Source organism: Urocitellus parryii, chromosome 5 (genome assembly GCF_045843805.1).
Source record: "Urocitellus parryii isolate mUroPar1 chromosome 5, mUroPar1.hap1, whole genome shotgun sequence".
Lineage (NCBI taxonomy): Eukaryota > Metazoa > Chordata > Mammalia > Rodentia > Sciuridae > Urocitellus > Urocitellus parryii.
In genome coordinates, this window is record NC_135535.1 from 97,165,198 (window position 1) to 97,192,035 (window position 26,838).

At 42.0% G+C, this 26,838-nt stretch overlaps 1 protein-coding gene across 3 annotated transcripts in view; it reads right to left on the reverse strand.

Annotated features, from left to right (window-relative positions):
* The window catches only part of Borcs5 (BLOC-1 related complex subunit 5), a 120,189-nt gene extending 93,426 nt beyond the window's left edge, over positions 1 to 26,763 (reverse strand). For 2 of the 3 annotated variants that reach the window (XM_077798713.1, XM_077798715.1), the window contains exons 1-2: positions 26,329 to 26,694; positions 23,850 to 23,993 (exon numbers count right to left, since the gene is read on the reverse strand). In XM_077798713.1, the coding sequence (XP_077654839.1) occupies positions 23,850 to 23,993; positions 26,329 to 26,386 (202 nt within the window). In that variant the 5' untranslated portion in view covers positions 26,387 to 26,694. The other variant, XM_077798714.1, reaches the window with a different exon arrangement.
* Positions 26,764 to 26,838: the final 75 nt, after the last annotated feature.

Sequence of the window (26,838 nt, forward strand, 5' to 3'; positions counted from 1 at the left end):
GAATCCAAAATTTAATGTACAGTCATCAAATGTGAATCATAGTTTGAATGACAGAGTTCATCTAATAAGATTTAAAACCTAATAACAGATTTCAAAATACTCCTTAAATAACCACATCTCTTTTTAAAGTATCTAGCTAGACACAGTGGCACATGCCTGTAATCCCAGCAACTCTGGAGGCTGAGGCAGGAAGATTACAAATTCAAGGCCAGTCTCAGAGATTTAGTAAGACCCTGTCTCAAAACAAAGAATAAAAAGTACTAAGGGAGGATCCAACATGGCGGCCGGCGAGCAGGCAGCATTTTCTATACCTCCGCAGTAACGGGATCAGAGAGACACATAAATACACTTGCATGGGACATGCTGAGGAACTTCTAACAATTTTCCACTGAAAGGAGACCTGCCGATAACTAGTAAGTCTGTGGGAGGGGTCAGTTGGTCCCAGGCGAGTGAATCTCCGCAACGCGGATCAGGGTCACAATCCCGCCTGCCGCCGCTGAACTGCAGCGAACATAGGAACCTACTGGGCCCCGCAGGCCTGAGTCCCTGAACTGACTCTAGCGGCTTGGTGCTAGGATCCACACTCCAAACACCCCACCCCACCCCCAGCCAGTTCGGAGCAAAGCGGACCAGGGACACAACCCCGCCGGCCGGCCACGGGCGGCGGCCAGACTGGGCCCCGCAGGCTTGAGTCTGTGAACGGCCTCTGGCGGTCCAGCGATAGGATCCACATTCCTACCACCCCACCCCCAGCCGGCTCGGTGCATCGCAGATCAGGGACACAATCCCGCCAGCCGCCGCTGAACTGCAGCGAACATAGGAACCTACTGGGCCCCGCAGGCCTGAATCTATGAACTGACTCTAGCGGCTTGGTGCTAGGATCCACACTCCTAACACCCCACCCCACCCCCAGCCAGTTCGGAGCAAAGCGGACCAGGGACACAACCCCGCGGGCTGGCCACGGGCGGCAGCCAGACTGGGCCCCGCAGGCTTGAGTCTGTGAAGGGCCTCTGGCGGTCCAGCGATAGGATCCACATTCCTACCACCCCACCCCCAGCCGGCTCGGTGCAAGGCAGATCAGGGACACAATCCCGCCGGCCGCCCCTGAACTGCAGCGAACATAGGAACCTACTGGGCCCCGCAGGCCTGAGTCTGTGAACTGACTCTAGCGGCTTGGTGCTAGGATCCACACTCCTAACACCCCACCCCACCCCCAGCCAGTTCGGAGCAAAGCGGACCAGGGACACAACCCCGCGGGCTGGCCACGGGCGGCGGCCAGACTGGGCCCCGCAGGCTTGAGTCTGTGAACGGCCTCTGGCGGTCCAGCGATAGGATCCACATTCCTACCACCCCACCCCCAGCCGGCTCGGTGCATCTCAGATCAGGGACACAATCCCGCCGGCCGCCGCTGAACTGCAGCGAACATAGGAACCTACTGGGCCCCGCAGGCCTGAATCTGTGAACTGACTCTAGCGGCTTGGTGCTAGGATCCACACTCCTAACACCCCACCCCACCCCCAGCCAGTTCGGAGCAAAGCGGACCAGGGACACAACCCCGCCGGCTGGCCAGGGGCAGCGGCCAGACTGGGCCCCGCAGGCTTGAGTCTGTGAACGGCCTCTGGCGGTCCAACGATAGGATCCACATTCCTACCACCCCACCCCCAGCCGGCTCGGTGCAAGGCAGATCAGGGACACAATCCCGCCGGCCGCCCCTGAACTGCAGCGAACATAGGAACCTACTGGGCCCCGCAGGCCTGAGTCTGTGAACTGACTCTAGCGGCTTGGTGCTAGGATCCACACTCCTAACACCCCACCCCACCCCCAGCCAGTTCGGAGCAAAGCGGACCAGGGACACAACCCCGCGGGCTGGCCACGGGCGGCGGCCAGACTGGGCCCCGCAGGCTTGAGTCTGTGAAGGGCCTCTGGCGGTCCAGCGATAGGATCCACATTCCTACCACCCCACCCCCAGCCGGCTCGGTGCATCGCAGATCAGGGACACAATCCCGCCGGCCGCCGCTGAACTGCAGCGAACATAGGAACCTACTGGGCCCCGCAGGCCTGAATCTGTGAACTGACTCTAGTGGCTTGGTGCTAGGATCCACACTCCTAACACCCCACCCCACCCCCAGCCAGTTCGGAGCAAAGCGGACCAGGGACACAACCCCGCCGGCCGGCCACGGGCGGCGGCCAGACTGGGCCCCGCAGGCTTGAATCTGTGAAGGGCCTCTGGCGGTCCAGCGATAGGATCCACATTCCTACCACCCCACCCCCAGCCGGCTCGGTGCATCTCAGATCAGGGACACAATCCCGCCGGCCGCCGCTGAACTGCAGCGAACATAGGAACCTACTGGGCCCCGCAGGCCTGAATCTGTGAACTGACTCTAGCGGCTTGGTGCTAGGATCCACACTCCTAACACCCCACCCCACCCCCAGCCAGTTCGGAGCAAAGCGGACCAGGGACACAACCCCGGCGGCCAGACTGGGCCCCGCAGGCTTGAGTCTGTGAAGGGCCTCTGGCGGTCCAGCGATAGGATCCACATTCCTACCACCCCACCCCCAGCCGGCCCGGTGCAACGCAGATCAGGGACACAATCCCGCCCGCCGCCCCTGAACTGCAGCGAACATAGGAACCTACTGGGCCCCGCAGGCCTGAGTCTGTGAACTGACTCTAGCGGCTTGGTGCTAGGATCCACACTCCTAACACCCCACCCCACCCCCAGCCAGTTCGGAGCAAAGCGGACCAGGGACACAACCCCGCCGGCCGGCCACGGGCGGCGGCCAGACTGGGCCCCGCAGGCTTGAGTCTGTGAACGGCCTCTGGCGGTCCAGCGATAGGATCCACATTCCTACCACCCCACCCCCAGCCGGCTCGGTGCATCGCAGTTCAGGGACACAATCCCGCCGGCCGCCGCTGAACTGCAGGGAACATAGGAACCTACTGGGTCCCGCAGGCCTGAGTCTGTGATCTGACTCTAGCGGCTTGGTGCTAGGATCCACACTCCTAACACCCCACCCCACCCCCAGCCAGTTCGGAGCAAAGCGGACCAGGGACACAACCCCGCGGGCTGGCCACGGGCGGCGGCCAGACTGGGCCCCCCAGGCTTGAGTCTGTGAAGGGCCTCTGGCGGTCCAGCGATAGGATCCACATTCCTACCACCCCACCCCCAGCCGGCTCGGTGCATCGCAGATCAGGGACACAATCCCGCCGGCCGCCGCTGAACTGCAGCGAACATAGGAACCTACTGGTCCCCGCAGGCCTGAATCTGTGAACTGACTCTAGCGGCTTGGTGTTAGGATCCACACTCCTAACACCCCACCCCACCCCCAGCCAGTTCGGAGCAAAGCGGACCAGGGACACAACCCCGCCGGCTGGCCAGGGGCAGCGGCCAGACTGGGCCCCGCAGGCTTGAGTCTGTGAAGGGCCTCTGGCGGTCCAGCGATAGGATCCACATTCCTACCACCCCACCCCCAGCCGGCTCGGTGCAAGGCAGATCAGGGACACAATCCCGCCGGCCGCCGCTGAACTGCAGCGAACATAGGAACCTACTGGGCCCCGCAGGCCTGAGTCTGTGAACTGACTCTAGCGGCTTGGTGCTAGGATCCACACTCCTAACACCCCACCCCACCCCCAGCCAGTTCGGAGCAAGCGGACCAGGGACACAACCCCGCCGGCCGCGGGGGGAGGCCAGACTGGGCCCCACAGGCTTGAGTCTGTGAACGGCCTCCGGCGGTCCAGCAATAGGATCCACATTCCTACCACCCCACCCCACCCCCAGCCGGCTTGGAGGCGGCCAGACCAGGCTCCGCAGGCCTGAGTCTGTGAAGTGCCTCTAGCGGTTTGGCGCTAGGACTTTGGCAGCGCTTAGTGCTGAGTTCCAGCTTTCAGACAGAGGAGAGAAGCGGTCCAGTTGGGTTCCAGACACCGGTCGGACCACAGAGGAGGACAGCAGCCGCCATTTCGGAGAGATGATGTAATCATCCCCATGTTCTATTGATCTCAGCTCATCCAGCGACGGAACAGGTGATTTCAGGCTGGTAGTTGCCTGCGTCTAGCAGACAGATTTCTAGCTCAGGCTCGGGACTGGGGATCTTGTGGAGAATACTCCTAGAGGCTCATGCCTGGCAAGGCGTGTACCGGGCACTGAGCAGCTGGATTCTGGTTCCCGGGGCTAACCTGGCCCAGGTCTGAGGAAACTGCGGAGACTGCCGGTGGAGGCCAGCTCCAAGTGGAGCGTGCGCTGAGCTAGGGGCGACTGGGTTCTGACTCCCGGAACAGTTTTGGCCCGGGGCTAGGGAACCCGTGGGGGTCGCTCGCTGGAGCCAGCTCCCAGCGGAGAGTGTATCGAGATAGGAGAGGCGGGTTCTGGCTACCGAAGCTGCTTTGACCCAAGGCTAGGGAACCAGCGGTGTCTGCCTCTCAGTCAGGGTCCTGTTGGGTGCTGTGGGGGCAGAGTGGAGCTTCCACCTGCACCCAGAGCAGGCCAAGTGTCCCGCCGGCGTGGTAGCATGACACCCCAAACGCAGCTGGGTCTGAAGAGAGTAGCCGCCCACGCCTAGAATAGGACCAGCGGCCCCGCGAAGCGGTAGCCAAGTAACCTCATTTGGAGTAGGGGCTGTGCAGAGCGTGCAGGCAGACCTGCGGCCCACTGGCAAGACAGGCCAGGTAGCTTGCCAGAGTGGTGGACACGTAACACCGAGGCAGTTGCGTCACACTGGTTGGAGTGGGGGCGGAGCAGGGTCGCCGCCCGGGTCCGGAGGGGGCCCAGCGACCCGTTGGAGAGGTAGTCAGGTACTCCCATTGGGAGTGGGGGCTGTGCAGAACTGTGACCCACCGGCCTAGAAGTATGCCAGCGTGGTAGACTCGTCACACCAATTGGAGTGGGGACCCAGCAGAGCCGCCACCCACATCCAGATCAGGACCTACGACCCCAGGGCGTGGTAGTTACGTTACCACAATTGGAGTGGGGGCAGAGCAAAGCCGCCTCCTGTGCCCGCAGGGGGGGCAGACCTGTGACCGATCAGCGTGATAGATAGACCACCATAATTAGAGGAGGAGCACAGCCACTACCCACCCTGCAAGGGAGACTTTCCAACTATACAAGAGCAACATAAATAAATAGGGGGTAAATTTCAAAAACACAACAGTTGCACCAAGCAGAAAGAAACGCGAGCAGTATGAAAAGACAAGGAAAGAAAGGACCACAAGCAATGCAGGTCAACTCAACTTTAGAAGAGGTAATAGCTGCAACAGATGGAATATCAGATAAAGAGTTCAGGATATATATGCTTCAGATGATCTGGAGTCTCAAGGAAGACATGAGACAGCAAAATCAGACAATGAAAGATCACATTGACAAACAAATCCAGGAAGTAAAAGATCAATTTCACAGGGAGATAGAAGTAATAAAAAACAAACAAATAGAAATTCTAGAAATGCAGGAAACAATAAACCAACTTAAAAACTCAATTGAGAATACTACCAGCAGAGTAGATCACTTAGAAGAGAGAACATCAGACAATGAAGACAAAGTATTTCAGCTGGAAAAGAACATAGACAGCTCAGCAAGTCTGCTAAGAAACCATGAGCAGAACATCCAAGAATTATGGGACAATATCAAAAGACCAAATTTAAGAGTCATTGGGATACAGGAAGGCACAGAGCTCCATGCCAAAGGAATAAACAGTCTATTCAGTGAAATAATACGAGAAAACTTCCCAGAATTGAAGATTGAGACAGAATCCCAAATCCTAGAAGCCTACAGGACGCCGAATGTGCAAAATCATAAGAGATCCACACCTAGACACATTATAATGAAGATGTCCAACATACAGAATAAGGAGAGAATTTTAAAAGCTGCAAGAGAAAGAAAGCAGATTACATTTAGGGGTAAACCAATCAGGATAACAGCTGATCTCTCAACACAGACTCTGAAAGCTAGAAGATCCTGGAATAACATATTTCAAACACTGAAAGACAATGGGCTCCAACCAAGAATCATGTATCCGGCGAAATTAAGCTTCAGGTTAGAAGATGAAATTAAAACCTTCCACGATAAACAAAAGTTAAAAGAATTCGCAGCTAGAAAACCATCTCTTCAAAAAATCCTTGGCAAAACATTACAGGAAGAGGAAATGGAAACTAACATTGATAACCAACAATGGGAGGTAGGACAGTAAAGGGGGGAAAGTAGTCAAAGAGGATAACAAATCAGGTTTAGTAACATCAATAAACAATTATGGATAGAAGAACAAACCACATCTCAATAATAACCCTAAATGTTAATGGCTTAAACTCACCAATTAAGAGACACAGGCTAGTAGAATGGATCACAAAACAAGACCCAACAATATGCTGTCTACAGGAGACGCATTTGATAGGAAAAGATATACATAGACTGAAGGTGAAAGGTTGGGAAAAAGCATATCACTCATATGGACCGCGGAAACAAGCAGGAGTGTCCATACTCATATCTAATAAAATAGATTTCAAGCCAAAGACAATCAAAAGGGATAAAGAAGGACACTTCATACTGCTCAAGGGAACCATACACCAACAAGACATAACAATCATAAATATATATGCCCCAAATAATGGTGCAGCCGTGTTCATCAAGCAAACTCTTCTCAAGTTCAAGAGTCTAATAGACCACCATACAATAATCATGGGAGACTTCAACACACCTCTCTCACCACTGGACAGATCTTCCAAACAAAAGTTAAATAAGGAAACTATAGAACTCAATAACATAATTAACAACCTAGACTTAATTGACATATATAGACTATACCACCCAACTTCAAGTAGCTACACTTTTTTCTCAGCAGCACATGGAACCTTCTCAAAAATAGACCATATACTATGTCACAGGGCAACTCTTAGACAATACAAAGGGGTAGAGATAATACCATGCATCTTATCTGATCATAATGGAATGAAACTGAAAATCAATGATAAAAGAAGAAAGGAAAAATCAAGCATCACCTGGAGAATGAACAACAGGTTGCTGAGTGATCAATGGGTTTTAGAAGACATCAAGGAGGAAATTAAAAAATTCCTAGAGTTAAATGAAAACACAGACACAACATATCGGAATCTATGGGACACATTGAAAGCAGTTCTAAGAGGAAAATTCATTGCTTGGAGTTCATTCCTCAAAAAAAGAAAAAACCAACAAATAAATGATCTCATACTTCATCTCAAAATCCTAGAAAAAGAAGAGCAAAACAACAGCAAAAGAAGTAGAAGGCAAGAAATAATTAAAATCAGAGCTGAAATTAATGAAATTGAAACAAAAGAAACTATTGAAAAAATTGACAAAACTAAAAGCTGGTTCTTTGAAAAAATAAATAAAATTGACAGACCCTTAGCCATACTAACGAAGAGAAGAAGAGAGAGAACCCAAATTACTAGCATACGGGATGAAAAAGGCAATATCACAACAGACACTTCAGAAATACAGAAGATAATCAGAAATTACTTTGAATCCTTATACTCCAATAAAATAGAAGATAGTGAAGGCATAGATAAATTCCTTGAGTCTTATGATCTGCCCAGACTGAGCCAGGAGGATATAGACAACCTAAACAGACCAATAACAATAGAGGAAATAGAAGAAACCATCAAAAGACTACCAACTAAGAAAAGCCCAGGACCGGATGGGTATACAGCAGAGTTTTACAAAACCTTTAAAGAGGAACTAACACCAATACTTTTCAAGCTATTTCAGGAAATAGAAAAAGAGGGAGAACTTCCAAATTCATTCTACGAGGCCAACATCACCCTGATTCCGAAACCAGACAAAGATACTTCAAAGAAAGAAAACTACAGACCAATATCTCTAATGAACCTTGATGCAAAAATCCTCAATAAAATTCTGGCGAATCGGATTCAAATACATATCAAAAAAATTATACACCATGATCAAGTAGGATTCATCCCTGGTATGCAAGGATGGTTCAATATACGGAAATCAATAAATGTTATCCACCACATCAATAGACTTAAAATTAAGAACCATATGATCATCTCGATAGATGCAGAAAAAGCATTCGACAAAGTACAACATCCCTTTATGTTCAAAACTCTGGAAAAATTAGGGATAACTGGATCATACCTCAACATTGTAAAAGCAATCTATGATAAGCCACAGGCCAGCATCATTCTGAATGGAGAAAAATTGAAGGCATTCCCTCTAAGATCTGGTACAAGACAGGGATGCCCTCTCTCACCACTTCTGTTCAACATAGTCCTCGAGACACTGGCCAGAGCAATTAGGCAGACGAAAGAAATTAAAGGCATAAAAATAGGAAAAGAAGAACTTAAATTATCACTATTTGCAGATGATATGATTCTATACCTAGCAGACCCAAAAGGGTCTACAAAGAAGCTATTAGAGCTAATAAATGAATTCAGCAAAGTGGCAGGATATAAGATCAACACGCATAAATCAAAGGCATTCCTGTATATCAGCGACAAATCCTATGAAACGGAAATGAGGACAACTACTCCATTCACAATATCCCCCCAAAAAATAAAATACTTGGGAATCAGCCTAACAAAAGAGGTAAAAGATTTATACAATGAAAATTACAGAACCCTAAAGAAAGACATAGAAGAAGACCTTAGAAGATGGAAAAATATACCCTGCTCATGGATAGGCAGAACCAACATCATCAAAATGGCGATATTACCAAAAGTCCTATATAAGTTCAATGCAATGCCAATCAAAATCCCAACAGCATATCTTGTAGAAATCGATAAAAGAATCAGGAAATTCATATGGAATAATAAAAGACCCAGAATAGCAAAAACAATACTAAGCAGGAAGTGTGAATCAGGCGGTATAGCGATACCAGACTTCAAACTATACTACAGAGCAATAGTAACTAAAACAGCATGGTACTGGTACCAAAACAGGCGGGTGGACCAATGGTACAGAATAGAGGACACAGTAACCAATCCACAAAACTACAACTATCTTATTTTTGATAAAGGGGCTAAAAGCATGCAATGGAGGAAGGATAGCATCTTCAACAAATGGTGCTGGGAAAACTGGAAATCCATTTGCACCAAAATGAATCTGAATCCCTATCTCTCGCCATGCACAAAAGTTAACTCAAAATGGATCAAGGAGCTTGATATTAAACCAGAGACATGGCATCTGATAGAAGAAAAAGTTGGTTATGATCTGCACGCTGTGGGATCGGGCTCCAAATTCCTCAATAGGACACCCATAGCGCTAGAGTTAACAAACAGAATCAACAAATGGGACTTACTCAAACTAAAAAGTTTTTTCTCAGCAAAAGAAACAATAAGAGAGATAAACAGGGAGCCTACATCCTGGGAACAAATCTTTACTCCACACACTTCAGATAGAGCCCTAATTACCAGAATATACAAAGAACTCAAAAAATTAGACAATAAGATAACAAATAACCCAATCAATAAATGGGCCAAGGACCTGAACAGACACTTCTCAGAGGAGGACATACAATCAATCAACAAGTACATGAAAAAATGCTCACCATCACTAGCAGTCAGAGAAATGCAAATCAAAACTACCCTAAGATACCATCTCACTCCAGTAAGACTGGCAGCCATTAGGAAGTCAAACAACAGTAAGTGCTGGAGAGGATGCGGGGAAAAGGGCACTCTTGTTCATTGCTGGTGGGACTGCAAATTGGTGCAGCCAATTTGGAAAGCAGTATGGAGATTTCTCGGAAAGCTGGGAATGGAACCGCCATTCGACCCAGCTATTCCCCTTCTCGGTCTATTCCCTAAAGCCCTAACAAGAGCATGCTACAGGGACACTGCTACATCGATGTTCATAGCAGCTCAATTCACGATAGCAAGACTGTGGAACCAGCCTAGATGCCCTTCAATAGATGAATGGATAAAAAAAATGTGGCATTTATATACTATGGAGTATTATTCTGCATTAAAAAATGACAAAATCATAGAGTTTGGAGGGAAATGGATGGCATTAGAGCAGATTATGCTAAGTGAAGCTAGTCAATCTTTAAAAAACAAATACCAAATGACTCCTTTGATATAAGGGGAGTAAACAAGGACAGGGTAGGGACGAAGAGCTTGAGAAGAAGATTTACATTAAACAGGGATAAGAGGTGGGAGGGAAAGGGAGTGAGAAGGGAAATTGCATGGAAATGGAAGGCGATCCTCAGGGTTATACAAAATGTCATATAAGAGGAAAGGAGGGGTAAGACAAGATAATACAAATGGAAGAAAGGATGTACAGTAGAAGGGGTAGAGAGAGAAAAGGGGAGGGGAGGGGAGGGGAGGGGAGGGGAGGGGGGACAGTAGAGAATAGGACAGACAGCAGAATACATCAGGCACTAGAAAGGCAATATGTCAATTAATGGAAGGGAAACTGGTGTGATACAGCAATCTGTATATGGGGTAAAAGCGGGAGTTCATAATCCATTTGAATCAAACCGTGTAATATGATGTATTAAGAACCATGTAGTGTTATGAACGACCAATAAAAAAAAATAAAATAAAAAAAAAAAAAAAAGTACTAAGGATATATAGCTAATGGTAAAGCACTCTTGGGTTTAATCCCCAGTACAAAAAAAAGTCTAAAATCATTTTGTTGAGTGATTTCACAGTTCTTGTGATATCAAAAAGCTAATGTTTTCCAAAGCACAGTCCATGGACTCACTTCAGAATCACCTAGAATACTAATCTTACACCCGAACCTACTAACCAGAATCCATGAGGTTGGGGTCCAATAATGATCATTTTTTTAAAAAGTTTTTCCAAGTAGTTTCTTTCCTTCTTTTTAAAATGTTATTTTAGTTGTCAATGGATCTTAAATTATTTATATATAGTACTCAAAATCTAACCCAAGGCCTCACACATGCTAGGCAAGTGCTCCTCCACTGAGCTACAACCCCAGCCCTCCAAGTAGTTTCTTATGCACAACAAAGTTTTGGAAATAATTACAGGTTGAACATCCCTAATTCAAAAATCCACAATGCTCCAAAATTTCAAACTTTTTATTTATTTATTTGTTTTAGTTGTCATGGACCTTTATTTTATTTATCTTTATGCGGTGCTGAGAATCAAACCTAGTGACTCTCATAAGCTAGGCAAGTGCTCTACCACTAAGCCACAACCCCAGCCCCTCAAACTCTGAAAATCACATTGGCACTTGAAAAGTTTGATTTCAGAGCATCTTGGACCTATGAAAATATTCCAAACTTTGAAAAATTCAGAAATCTGTAACATTTCTGGTTCTAAGCATTTTGGAAAACCAATATTCAACCTGTACTATCTAACAGATTGCAAATATAAATTATCCTAAGTTTTTCTGATTCTTGTCAATTTTTACTATCTCCATCAGACAGAATATGCTGTTCCTTACTTTCAGTGCCCAAAAGGATTATTACACTATAACACTTTTTGTGTTAAATTACAATTTATCTGTTAACTATAATAATCTCAGCAGACTGTGCTCTCCATGGGAATCATGCTTTTTGGTTTTTGTATGCCTTGCCTAACAATATCTGATAAATAGCAAGGGCTCAAAAAGAGAATGTGACTTCCACTTCTGCTCCAATTGGAAAACCTTATTACAATCACATCCAAATAATATAAAATTAGCACCAAAATAAGATGTCTAAATGGGGAGGAGAATGGAATTTTTTTAAATTCTGGAAATACCTATAAAGCCTCAGCTTTCCTAAATTAATATTTCAGTCTCAGATGTATATTTAAAAATAGAAGAATTTATATATATATGAGAATTTTCTGAAAAGGAGAAAAATGAAGATGTTTATACTCTATATGTTTATACAGAATTTTATACTCTTCATCCTTAGAATGTTTCCAGGCCATTACTTAGCAGAAACTATTGACAAACCAGAACCTTAGAAGGTTCATTTGTTTATTCTTACTTTCATACTACAGGAATAATTCATTAACTCAGACAGGAAATAATATTGCTTAGAAAGATATATCCTTGGGTATTTATTTTTGTTTAAATTCATAATATAACACATTTAAAATTTAGATAAAGTAAACTAGTACACAAATTGACAGTTATTCTAGTAAGTTAACATTTAATATTGCTTAAAATTAAAAGCAGAACTTAACCTGCATACTTATGATATTTAGGCAAGGAAAAGAAAATCAAAGCAGTACATTCCAAATACGATTTTAAATAGAGAATTTTGGCATAGTCTAATTATTTAGAATTATATCTTTTATTTACATATAAGACTTTAAAGCTGGGCTGGTGATGTGGCTCAAGCAGTAGCATGCTCGCCTGGCATGCACGGGGCACTGGGTTTGATCCTCAGTACCACATAAAAAAAAATAAGATGTTGTTCCACCGAACACTAAAAAATAAATATTAAAAAATTCTCTTCTCTCTCTCTCTTTAAAAAAAAAAAAGACTTTAAAGCTAGGAATACCCATCCCTCAATGATACTTCCTCTATGAAGTATGCCCCAAACTTCTGAACCAAATTAATAGTTCCCTCCTCCATTCATATCTTTTGGGCATAAGGCCAATGTCACTGGTCATATGAGATATTTACCTATCTGAATTGCTCCTGAAACTATGTAAGCCCCTAAGGAGTAACTGTCATATTTTTGTATCACCACTGCCCTCATACTATTAGGCACTTAGTAGATGTTTATCAATATGTTGCAGAAAGGAACCAAAGGCTACTGGGCATAGAGCTCTTAAGTAAAAATGAAAAGAAGTGGTTCTAGACAGAAAAATATGGATTAAAAAAACATTTTTTAAATTATTTATGCTTCTGCTCACAAAGAATTAACTGTTCATATGCCTTCTAGTTATCAATAACTAGAAAACCAGATACAATATATGAAGCACTTTTTTTTTTTAGATATTGTATGACTGGCAGTGCAGTGCAGGATTCTGATCCCTGAGAGAAGGAAAATAAGCTCTACATTTCTCCAGCTTTCTGTTATATAGGCAGTTTCTAGGATATAGACCAGCACAGCTTAGTTTGAGCTAATATAATAAGAATACCATAGAATGGGTGGCTTAACAATAAACATTTGGGCTAGGGATGTGGCTCAAGCGGTGGTGCGCTCGCCTGGCATGCGTGTGGCGCGGGTTCGATCCTCAGCACCACATACAAACAAAGATGTTGTGTCCGCCAAATACTAAAAAATAAATATTAAAATTCTCTTTCTCTCTCCCTCTCTCTTTAAAAAAAAAACAATAAACATTTATTTTTCACAGTTTTGACAGCTAGAAATCCAAAATCTAGGTGATGGTAGATTTGTTTTGGATTGCAAATGGCCATCTTCTCAGTGTGCACTCATGTGGCAGAGAGAGATAGGAAGCAAGTTTCTCTCCCACCTCTTCTTATAAAGAGCACAAATTCCACTCATAAGCACTCACCCTCATAATCAAATCACCTCCTAGTGGCTTCATTTCCTAATAATATCATACTGGAGGTTAGAATCTCAATCTGTGAATTTTAGGGAGATAACATTCAGTTCATAGAAGGAAGGATATGGGGGGGGGGAAAGCCCAGCTGCCTCACTGAGCTGGAGAGAAGACAAGAGTTTGGGGATACTAATGTGCCTAGATTTACACATCAGAATATAAGAAAGTAAGACAGCACTCCAGAGACCTGCACGGAGTAACCTCAATTCTCTGGGTAAACATTAATCTGTGAATTTATGGTAAAATTCCACGAGACTGGAGGAACAATTACAGGAAAGAAGTAAGCCAAACAATTTCTTAAATGCAGACAGGGTTAAGAATACTTCATGTTTCCACCAGCCACAGTAGAGAGACTTCATAAAACACAGGGTAACAGAGTACCCAGAAAGACAGTACTCAGAAAGACAGCATCTTAGTAATAACTAAATTAAACTAGAGATTGTTTTAGATGAGCCCCAACAGAACTTAAAAGGAAGCATAAAAAGGGTCAAATTGATTGTAAGTAACTTATAACTTGTATACCAGAACAAAATCCAGTGTCCTTTAAAGCAACATAGCACCAGACTGGGTGTGATGGCATACACCTGTAATCCTAGCAACTCAAAAGGCTGAGGCAGGAGGATCACAAGTCAAAGCCATCCTCAGCAACTTCACAAGGCCCTAAGCAACTCAGTGAGACTTTGTCTCAAAACTGAAAATAAAACAGACTGAGGATGTGGCTCAGTGGTTAAGAGCCCCCTGGGTTCAATCCCTGATGCCACAAAACAAAGATTAAAGGAATATAGTACTAAAACCCAAAATATACTGTTTGGCATACAATTTAAAAAAAACCTTCCAAACATGCAAATAAGCAGAAAAAATGACCTATAACCACAAGAAAGTTCAATCAACAAAAAACACATTCAGAAATGACAGAATAGCCAGTAGGAAGTTAAAAAAAATTATGATCTATAATCCATAGGTTCAAAAAGCAGAGGAAAACGTATGTGTTATAAGTAGAAAAAGATATTTAAGCAAGGGGGTACATCTGAAGCAGAAATGTATGACATTAAAATAACTTGGATGAATTAAGAACAGTATAGACACAATAGGGGGAAAAAGGCCTGCATCTGGAAACACAGCAATCAAAACTATCCAAAGGACAAAAAGGAAAAGACTAAAAGTCAAAACTGAAAGGTATGTTGGTAACCTGTGAGAAAATATCAATTAGTATAACACAGACACTGAGTCCCACAAAAAGGCTGAGATAAGTGGAGAGAAAAAAAACACCTGAATTAATGGCCAAAGTATCTGATAAGAACCTTAAACCTGGAAATCAGTGAACACATGGTATACATTAGTATGAGCTCATCGTTTTCTCTCTCTATAGATATATAATATATATATATATATTCATACATACATATACATATACACAGAGAGAGAGAAATAACATGGGTATAAATGTGTGAGTATGTATGTTTATGCACACATATGTAATTCCTAGTACAATCCACTGAAAGGTTCAGGGAGTGGTTTCTAAATACCACTGTCTACTAAAACAATCAGGGTTCCTTTGAGAAATGTCTGACTGGAGACAGGGAAGAATGAGATAAGTCTGGAACATTATATTGTTCCAGAAACTAAAGACATGTTCAAAGAATAAAAGAAATATCTCTCAGTGGTCAAGTGCCCCCAAGTTCAATCCCTGTTACCAAAAAAAAAAAAAAGAAAGAAAGAAAGAAAGAAAGAAAGAAAGAAAGGAAAGAAAAGAAAGAAAAAAGAAATATATCAAAGGACACAGGAAGCTTGACTAAAGGTGGCACAACTGGACAAATTGGAGGGTTTTTGTGCATGCCTGTCGTCCTAGCGGCTGGGAAGGCTGGGGCAGGAGGATTGGGAGTTCAAAGCCAGCTTCAGCAATGGCAAGGTGCTAAGCTACTCAGTGAGACCCTGTCTCTAAATAAAATACAAAACAGGGCTAGGGATGTGAAATGGTCAAGTGTCCCCAAGTTCAATCTACAGTACCAAAAAAAAAAAAAAAAAGAAAAGAAAAGAAAGAAGAAATCTATTAAAGGACACAGGAAGCTCGACTAAAGGTGGCACAACTGGACAAATCTGGAGGGTTTTTGTTTCTATTTTTTGCAGTACTTGGAATGGAACTCAGTGGCACTCTACAACCAAGCTACACCTCCAGCCTTTTTTCTAATTTTGAGATAGGGTCTCACTAGCTTGTCCAGGCTGGCCTCAAACTTGCAATTCTCCTACCTCAACCTAGCTAAGATTACAGACATGCACCACCATGCCCAGAAAATCTGGACTATTTGAAGACTGAAAATAAATAACAGTAATCTGAAAAAACAAAAACAGGAGTCCACTGTTCCACATTGATTAAAATAAATGAATAAATAAATAAATGAAGAGAAAGGGAGAAAGGGAAAAGACAAAGGGAGGAGAGAAAGCTCTCTTACAGCAGTATGCAAATTAATAAATGAAGAAATTATAATTTTTTTTTAAAAATCATCATTTGGCAGAAAACATAGAATTAGTTTAAAGCAAGAAATATCAATAGGTATTATGAATGGTGAAAAAATGAGATTCATAGTCTCACAGTATCACTTCAAAAACTAAGTGATTATTAAAAAAATAACAACAAGTGTTCAACAAAACTGGGCAAAAAAATGACATTTTCAGATAGATAAAGTCAGGTTTTTTTCCCCCAGCTGATCTGCACTGCAAGGAATACTTAAAAAAAAAAAAAAAAAAGTTCTTTGCACTAAAGAATAAATGGCATCCAACGGGAACTTTTTCTCTTAATTTCTCTAAAAGATGATTGTTTGAAACAAATACATGTGCATAAAATTACTGTAGGATTTCTAATATATATATAACACTATATATGACAGATAAAGCACAAAAAAGTGGAGGTGATATAACAGATAAAGCACAAAGAAGTGGAGGTGAATGAAACCATATCATTGAAAGGTTCTTACATGTTATGCCAAATGACACAATAGTAACTCTCAGTGAATTCTGATAAATTAAGGATACATATTGTAATCCCTAGGGCAATCACTTAAAAAATGATGCAAAGAAGTACAAATAAAGCAAATAAAGGAACTAAAATGGAATACTAAAAAAATATTCAATTGATCAAAAGGCTGGAAAAGAGTGAAAAAAATCAAGAACATAACAAATAGAAAATGAAGAGGAAAATGGTAGACTTATATCCAATCTTATCAATTTTGCACCACTAATTAAAAGGCAGACTGTTAGCCTAGATACAAAAGCAAGACCCTACTATTCTATGCTTTCTACAAGACACTTTAAATATGAAGACATAACTAGGTAAAAATAAGTAAAATAATGGTAAAAACTATGCAAACGATAAGTGTAAGAAAGTTAGAGTAGATATATCAATATAAAACAATATACACTATGAGATGGTGTAATACCACAAATAGAAGGACATTTTCATAATGATGGAAGATCAATTTATCGATTTTTTTTTTGGTACACTGAGCCACATCCCCATCCCTTTTTTATATTTTTACTTAAAGATAGGGTCTTGTTGAGTTGCTCAGGACCTAAATTGCTAAGGCTGGCTTTGAACTCACAATCCTGTTTTAGCCTCTTGAGTCACTGGGATTACCAGCACGCACCACGATGCCTGGTCAATTTATGAATTGTTAATGTGAATATGTCTAAAAACAGAATTCCAAAATACATATGCAAAAACTGACAACAGGGCTGAACGCTGTGGTACAGGCCTGTAATCTCAGTGGCTCGGAAGGCTGAGGCAGGAGGATGGCCAAGTTCAAAGCCAGCCTCAGCCACTTAGCCAGGCCCTAAGTAATTCAGTAAGACCCTGCCTCTAAACAAAATATTTGAAAAAGGGCTTGGGGGCTGGGGTTGTGGCTCAGTGGTAGAGCACTTGCCTAGTACATGTGAGGTATGTGTTCGATCCTCAGCACCACATAAAAATAAATAAATAAAGGTATGTGTCCATTTACAACTAAAAAAATTAAAAAATAATTTTTTTTAAAAAAAGGCTGGGGATGTGGCTCAGTAGTTAAGTGCCCTGGGTCCAATCCCTGGTACGAATAAATAAATAAATAAATATCTCACAATAGGCAAATCTGCACTCATGACTGGATATTTTTACACTTATCTTTCAGTAAGTGATAAAATTAGTCAATAAAAATACAAAATATAGGGCTGGGGTTGTGGCTCAGAGGTAGAGTGCTTGCCTAGAATGTGTGAGGCACTGGATTTGATCCTCAGCACCACATAAAGTAAAATAAAGACACTGTGTCCACCTATAACTAAATACTAAAAAAAAAATACAAAATATAAATACTATCAACTGTACCTTGACCTGACATTTATAGAACACTACACAAAACAACTGCAGAACACACTCTCTTCAAGTGTACATTATTCACCTAATTTTTAAAAATCTGTTTTATTGAATAAGTGAACACTTAAATATGTAGGTAGAAGATAAGGCATGCAGAATTTAAAGTAACAATACATGGCTGTACTGACTAGCTCATAGCTAAAGAAATAAGACTAGAAGTTGAAACTGATGCTAGTGACTTATGATCATTTTGATGTCTATATTTCAAAACACTTTAAGTTCTTAGAACTTTGGTTCTCCAAAAGAGTACATTACCTGGTGGGTGGGTGGGACTGGGTCATGACGCAAAAGGAAGGTAGAATAAGTAAAAGTAAAGTGGATGTTCAATATGGAAAAGAGGAGGACATGAACTAAGAAAATCATTAGGCATGAAAAGAGAACACTAATTGTCCTCCAAAGAAGCAAATATCAATAAAACAACAAATATGAGGCAGAAAGGATGCAGGAAAAAACAGCATGTGGTAGCCATGCAGTAAGTTTGGAAGTAGAGATTTATAAAACAGAAAGCATAGTAGCCTGGAGGAGCAATGGAGTCAAATGAAAATATTTTACTTTTCTGTTCTAAATATGGAATGATTTGTATATCTGAACAAAAGTAGTTCACTAAGCTAGATGCTAGAGAAAAAGCAAATATAGAAGCAACATCCCAGGAAACAGAAGAGTAAAACAGAAGTATTAAATATCAGAGAAAGGCACAGAAACCTCTGAGATTTAACGAAAGAAACAGTAATGAAGCAGGCAAAGAGATTTACTAGAGTGAGGAAAAAAGTGAACCAGCTCACTGGTTTAAAGTGACCATTCACCTGGTACTTCCCTCTTTTCTGAGTAAGGCTAACACTGTGCTGGTTAATAGCCATACTTCAAAGATTAAATGAAGAGTTATAACACACAAAAACAAATCTACAAGGTAATCAAGGAACAATTTTTTAATTAATTATACAAGGAATAATTTTTTAATTAATTATAGTCTTTGAGAGAAAATAGTCTTAGGATCAACCTGGGCTTAGAAGTTACTTTTAAGTCATGGCTCTGATTAAGATCCATTCTCTAAGCCCCTACTTGGTATACCTTTTTCCAATTCAGTGATAAGGTCTGACAGCTAGTAGAGGCAGATGTCTGATGAATGCAAAGATTTTGCACCTTTATTTGTCTGCATGACAGAAGTGTAATTGAGAAGAATGTGAGGAAATTGATCATTTGCAATCTCACTCCCTCATGTACTCTTTTTTGTTCTTTGTAGTGCCGGGGTTTGAACCTAGCCTTGCACGTGCTAGGCAAGAGCTCTACCACAGAGCTACATCCCTAGTCTGCATGCTCTTTTCCCCTTTCTCATCACTTCATTCTCCCCCAGCTACAATCTCAAGTACTAATTCTTAGTATTTCATATGACTTGAGATCCTTCATTGTGGTTCCATGAGATTTTGTTCTACCAAGACAGGTTCTTTTCAATTATTAAAGTCTATTTCACATGTGTCATGTCCTTCACCACACTCAGATTGCCCAACAATGCTGCTTAGTGTCATTTAAACATCTATACTCAATGTGCTTGATTTACTTTGTTGGTAACAAGGACAGTCCCTTCCTTAGGCAGTAAGACAATTCCTTATGTTGATCCAAGGTCACTGACAAAAATGATAAGTCAGTTATAAAGAATTTCATATGCATATGTATGTATGCATATATTCATCCAAAAATTAACAGAATAATTTTCATTTTTACATAAAATATCAACAATATTGTCTTTCTCTTGAAAACATTTCATTTCTTTAGAATGACAAACTACAGTGGCTTCACTAAAAAATGAGTGGATAAATTTTAAGAAATCTATAACACCTTAGAATCTTACTAGCTTACATCAAACTGACATTTTGCATTTGTGTTTTGTCATAGCTATTTATTGCCACTTTCTAATTTTCTAATCCTTCATTTCCTATTAAATGCTTTACACGTCAAAATAAATTGCTAAATTCAGAGATTGCCATGGATGTGGCTCAAGCGGTAGCACGCTCGCCTGGCATGCGTTCGGCCCGGGTTCGATCCTCAGCACCACATACCAACAAAGATGTTGTGTCCGCCAAGAACTAAAAAATAAACATTAAAAAAAAATTATCTCTCTCTCCTCTCTCACTCTCTCTTAAAAAAAAAAAAAGAAAAACCCTTTTGTCTTAAACGAGAGAGGAACAGACATTTGGATTATAAAGTCTAAATTATACTCCAGGGTATTTATGCAAAAGGGTTAAAATCAAAGAAAGAATCTGCTTGCTTATTAAAAAGGCAAACATTACCTCAGTCATACAAATAGCCCCAAACTCCCCAGCCACTGCCTCTGCAGATCACCCACCAGCATTACCATTACATCATGTGACATTATGGAACAATAGTGAACTCTGTGTAACATTTGAATATATTGTTTTCAAAGAATAAACTGTCATTAAGTTGAATAAAAGCTTTCTGAAATCAAACCTGGGGGGTACAGCCTTCACTATGTGGCCCTTTTTACTACTTTGAGAAATAGCCTCATCCTGAAAGCAGTAAAGGAGGGAAAAAAAGAGATCAGAGTATAAAGGCGACAGTGATGAGTGGACCTAGCAGCCTCCTAGCAGACAGAGGGCAGGGTTTTAAATTACCAGGCAGAACAATGTCTAAGCAGGAGGCTCTGCAACAAATATGCTGCACCTTAAAACTCAGAACAACATCACTTTCACCACACTATTTCCTCTCATAGCCTAGAGAGTTAAATGAAAGGCTTTGCTAAAACTGGAAACTGAGTCATATCCTATATACAAAATAGTTGAAACTAGGTGTCCTGATGCCATCTTAAGATGGGCTATCACTATAGCTACATGACTTTAGGCTATGTAAACTAAGTCAATCTATAAAATGGAAAAAATGGTAACTATCACAAAAGTATTGAGGGCATTTTCAGCTATTATTATCATAACTGTATTTATTTATTTCTACCCATTTTCTTTTCCCTTTACTTATATTTTCTAATCATGGTCCAAAAGGTTTCTTCTTCCCAAGTGAAAGATGAGTATTACTGTAAATGCACACTGGCTTATTTCTAACTGTAGTCTGGTCACAGTCACATGCTGCCATTTGTAGAATCCCACCATTCTCAAACAATTTCTTTTTTTTTTTCTTCCTGTATTGGAATTGAACCCAGGGGTGCTTTACCACAGAGCTACATCCTACATCCCCAGCCCTTTTTATCTTGAAACAGGTCTCACTAAATTGCCCAAGCTGGCCTGGAACTTGCGATTTTCCTGCCTCCGGCTCCCCATTGCTGGGATTGCAGGTTTGCACCTATGCCTGGCTCATCAAGTGATTTCTCTACCTTCCTTAGGCAAACACCAGAAAACCTCTTAACAGTCACCTGTGCCTCACTATTTTCAACCACTGAGCCACATCCCCAGCCCTGTTTATATTTTATTTAGAGACAGGGTCTCGGTAAATTGCTTAGGGGCTTGCTAAATTGCTGAGGCTGGCTTTGAACTTGCAATCCTCCTGCCTCAGCCTCCCAAACCACTGGAATTACAGGTGTGTGCCATCAACATTTCTAAATAACAAAGGCACAAAGCAGTAAGAAACAATACAAGGGCAATATAATTAGTTGATGGCAAAATCCCAATTAAAACCCAACTATCAATGCAACCAAGTTCAGTTGCATAGCATTGTGTTACATTAACCATATCACATTAATTATTAACATTTATGGTTGATGATGTTAATGATGATTTTTAAATCTGAGGTTAGCTTCACTATTAAGTGGTATTTGGCATTAACCAAATCTTCTAGATACTTTCCTTATTAATCAGTTTATTATCATAAAGTATTGATTATTTCAAATGATGAAAAAACTAATCCCAGAAAATTATTTAGTGTATCTCAAAGTTCTGTTTGTTTTGAGTAGTTTCCTAAGGTGAAGACAAGAATTAATCACATAATTGGGCTGGGGCTGTGGCTCAGTGAAAGAGTGCTTGCCTAGCACATGTGAGGCACTGGGTTTGATTCTCAACACCACATAAAAATAAATAAATATAAAGGCATTGTGTCCACCTACAACTAACAAATATATATTTTTTAAATTGGTCACATAAGGTCCCACCTAGGACTGTAAGAAATTGGGAGGTGAGAGGATGGAGATGGGGAATGAAAGGAAGATGGGGAATGAAAATTTGCAGCTGTAGGTAGTACTCTGTGCAATTCCAAAAGGGGTGGATTAGAGAATACAACTCTTAAGTTTCTAAAGTAAAAGCTAGGTCAAAGTACATTCTACCATCATGTATATCTAAAAAAGAACAAACAAAAAAAGATAAAGGTTATGTCTTTTAATCTGTCTGAACAAGTACAGATGGAAATTTCATTAATGTTCGTTTCTTTGGAGACTCATGTTCCTCAAAATAATAAAAACTAAGATGGATAATAGAATATCAAAATCTAACTCTGAAGCCACTCACCTGTAAAGCAGATGAAACTCTGGGAAGATAATATATGAATAATTAAATAGCACATTTGTCTTAAGTACAGTATGGGACAGTGCAATTAATATAGGATTTGATATCAGTGAAGAAGATTCAAGTTCAATCTCTGCTTGCCAGCTGTCTGATCTTGCACAAATTATTCAAATAATTCAATAGATTTTAATTCAATTTAATTCAAGAATTAAATGGATCTTATGGGGGGAACATTTTAATACAAACAGTTTTATATAAGTGTATGTTTTGTATTATATGATACCAGGTCGTTATGACCTGGGTCTCCTTTCCAAAACTCATGCTGAAACTTAATCCCCAAAAAGATATTCTAATGGATTGGGAGATGGGGCATTTGGGAAGGGATTAGGATTAAATGAGGTCATGAGGATGGGAACCTAAGACTGCATTAATGTCTTTGTTACAAAAGGAAGAGGGAGCAAGCTATGTGATATCCTTCACCATGTCATGACCTAACATATAAGTCCTCACTAGATGCCACGCAGGTAGCAGTGTCAAGCTCTTGGATTTCCAGAACTGTAAGGTAAATAAATCCTTTATAAATTACCCAGTCCAGCTGTGAACTGTGGCACAAGCCTATAATCCCGCTACTCTGGAGGCTGAGGCAGGAGGATCACAAATTCAAGGACAGTGTGGACAACATATCAAGACCTCATCTCAAAATATAAAATAAAAAGGGCAAGAAGTATAGCTCATTGATAAGAGTGCCACTGGGTTCAATTCCAAGTACTGAAAAAGTAAACAAATAAATTACCGAGTCTTCAGTATTAAGTTATAGCAACAGAAAATCAAGGTGCAGGTTAAATAAACTGGGCCTTACAATTCATGGTTTTCTCATTTGGTGATGGACATGGGATTGAGGGGAGGAAGATTCCTGAGGAACTACAGCATAAATACTGTTCACTTAACAGAAAAATCATTTCTACCACTTAATGCAGATATAAAAACAATAAAGTTATGGCCTTCATATGACCTCAAAATACGCTTATCAAGTGGGTGCTCTTGCCTCTCATAAATACATTCTGATGCAAAATACTTGCCAGAATTAATTATAAATGCATCAGTGGTTGTAAAAGTTTTTCTGTGGGTCTAAACTAATCAAGCCATAGCCTAGATCACAAATAAGAATTAAAATCTTTTCAGGGAAATACAATAGGGAAGGGCCAACTCCAACACTATTCATTCATTACTCAGTCCCTACTGTACATTAGGCTCTATTTCAAGTGTTGGGGATTCAATTTTAACACATAGAAAGTTTTTGCCATAATGGAGTTCATATTACAGCAGAAAAACAGAGTAAACAAATTTATAGTAGAGGTCAATGGTGACTGAATGCTACAGAAAAAAAAAAAAAAACCAAGCAGAGAAAAGGGCTATAATTTGAAATAGGGTAACCAAGGAAGGCTTCATGGAGAAGATGCCATTTAAGGAAAGACCCAGGGAGACAATAATGGAGCCATATAAACCTCTCTGGCAAGTTCACATAAGACAAAATGCAACCCCTTACCTTTCAAAAGGGGCTGGAAAGTTGGAATCTCTTGTAACTTGATGACATCAGGATCATTGCTGACATTCCGTGAGGCCTGAGAGCCCTGAGCTACAACCACAATATCATCCATCTTGGCTCTATGCTTAGCTGGAGAAGGAGTCACTGAAAATAAAGTTACACTGCTCAGGAACTGCATAGTAGCACTCTGCTTCACCACAGCTGTTTTCAATGTAATAATTAGAAAGAGTATTTTTACATCATAAAATCTAGATTTTTTTTTAGGTAGGAGGATGAATTCTTGGAGAACCTCTATTTTCTGTGGTATTAAAAAAAATCCAAGCATTACAGGAATATAACATGTATGAACTTTCACAACTAGACATTTTATTATTCAGTACACTAAAATATAGGCAGGTTGTGTTTTAAACTTTTCCTTTGATTCCCCTGATCCTTCTGACATATGTCCCTATTTTACAAATGAGGAAATGAGTGTACAAAATTTGGCTGTGATTTGACCAAGATCAATACTAGGAAAAGTTAGTTGGGAATGCATGGGTTGTTGGTGCAAATAGGGTTGCAAAGCTATCTACCTTACCACAGCCCGCCAGGTGTGTTTATAATAGAGTCTAGTCATGGGGAAAGCCCCTGGTCTCAACTCAGATGATAGATCTATTCTTGAAACTCCAGTCCCTTTACCTCTGTTACAGCATTACTCCATGGACAGAAACAATCAACAGGTCTATTCTAGGCCCAGGCAAAATTCAAAAGTTTGGAGAACCGCTACAGAGGCAGGTCAATTTCAGGATCCTTAGGAAAATGTAATCCATTTGGAGGAAAGAAATTCAAACCATAAAGGATTCCCAAACCAAGACCTGCCCCCCAAACATCTTCCTGGTTAGGGCAAGAATGAATTCTTGAAGTGTGTTACATTCTAGAGGGGTAGTATTCTCAGGTTTATCATGGCCATGTCTCAAAGGTGCATCCAGGAGATGTTACTGAACTGCTTTGCATTCTGGAATTTGGTCTCCTGATTCTTGGCATTCACTCTTTTAGAAAAACCTCTGTGGGGCTGGTGCTATAGCTCAGTAGTAGCGCACTTGCCTGGCATGTGTGAGGCACTGGGTTTGATTCTCAGCACCACATATAAATAAAATAAAGGTCTATCAACAACTAAAAAAAAAAAAAAAAAAAGAAATCTTTGCTACTTTCATTCCTCTTCAAGAAAGATTTCTTAATCACTTTTGGCAAATCACCTAACATTTTATAAAAGCAATGACAAAAATCTTTCCCATTATAAGTGTGATTCCTCCTTCCCCAGACTCCAGTGGAGAAATACCTTCTTCACAACATTCTAACTGGCCTCTATTATCTTATCCTTAAAATGAAGGTACTGTAAAGATTAAACATAAACATATGTAAAGCACTTGAGGGAATAGGCAAATTCTAACATCAGGCATGAACCTATGATGTTAGTTCACGGGTGAACAATGAAATTAAAAATGCCACCCCCCTTTCCCCAAACTGCTTCTGACCTGAGGGGCAAGAAATTGAGAGGCAGCCATTATTACTGTGTTTGTTATAACATATGATATTCTGAGGAAAGAATGTTAACAAAGCTAGTTGATGTTGCTCACCTTTAAAAGCTGTTCCAACATAACCCCCCCACAACTCAGGTCTGAACTAATCCTGAAGGACATCCTTCAAAGTGAATAATCCCTAGATCTGTTAGCTTGTACTTTTCAGAATGACAAATTCTACCAGGAACAGAGCAATTCTAAAACCAGGACACTTTATAGGTCCCAGAGTTAATTAGAATTAGCAGGCCTGAAGCTTATTCAGAGCATTCCTAGCAGTCCCAGGATTTGTGGAGGAAAAAAAAAAAAAAAAAGGGAGGGGGGGAAATGTTCCTCAATTAAACACTTTTTTTTTTTTTTGAGGACTCACTATATTCTCAGCATAGTAATTTTCCCATTCCTACCTCAAACTACAAAAATATGGACAGGAGGAGAATAGAAGAGTTTGCCATTTGACCAACTTCTATACTATCAGAAAAGAAGCCAAGACACCTGAGGGGAAAAGGCAGTTTCTGGAAACCTTTATATCCAAAGGTTCAGGGAGACTGTACAGCTATCACACATCTTAAACCCGTTTTTTAAGAAAGCCAGTTTTGGAGGTCCTGTTTATGATCCATCCATTGTGTGAACCGAATCTCAGTATCTCAGTGGCCAATACTAGAGCCAAAAATTAATCAGGTCATTGTTAAAAAGATTACACTGCAGCTGAAGAAACGGCTGTTTTTAAAATTAATAATGGGCCTCGGTGCCTGCATTGGCTTAGGGGAAATCAAGGCTGGGACAGACGGTTACTTTTTTTTTTTTTTTTTTTTTAAGGAAGCATGGTGAAGGCTTTCTACGCGCTGCCGCCGGCCGTCCTGGGAGGCAGCCTGCTCGCGAGCAGACCAGCCGGCTGGAGGAGAGCAGGAAGTTAGGGCACCGACCTGAGGAGTTCAGATCGTTGGGTCGGCTCTCGGCCTCGGAGCTCTGCTCACTGCCCATGGTGCCAGCAGCGGTGGCAGCGGAAGAACGCGGGGCGGGGCAGTGACCGCTCCGGCGACAGGGCAGGGACTGGGGACCGGGACGGGGACGCTAGACAGTCTGGGCGCCGCGGTGAAGCCGGGAAGATGCGCCCAGTCCGCGCAGGGACCGGGGCGGCCGGGATAAGGGGCCCTATTTGGGGAACAGACGTGCGAAGAGGCGCGGCGCGGATACACGCTGATCGCCCTCTTTCCTTCCGAGAGCCCTAAAAGAAGAGGCGGGGGACACCAGCATTGCGGCGTCTGCGACCGGCGGGCGGCGCCGCTTTCACTCACTGGCTCGAACCCCGCAGCTCGCTCCTTCCGGGACGCGGATTGGCGGCTCCGGCGATTCGAGGCCTTCAGTTCCGGGTTATGAGGCGCCCCCACCGCACCCCACCCCACTGCCAATGGGAGGGAAGAGGAAATCAGCTT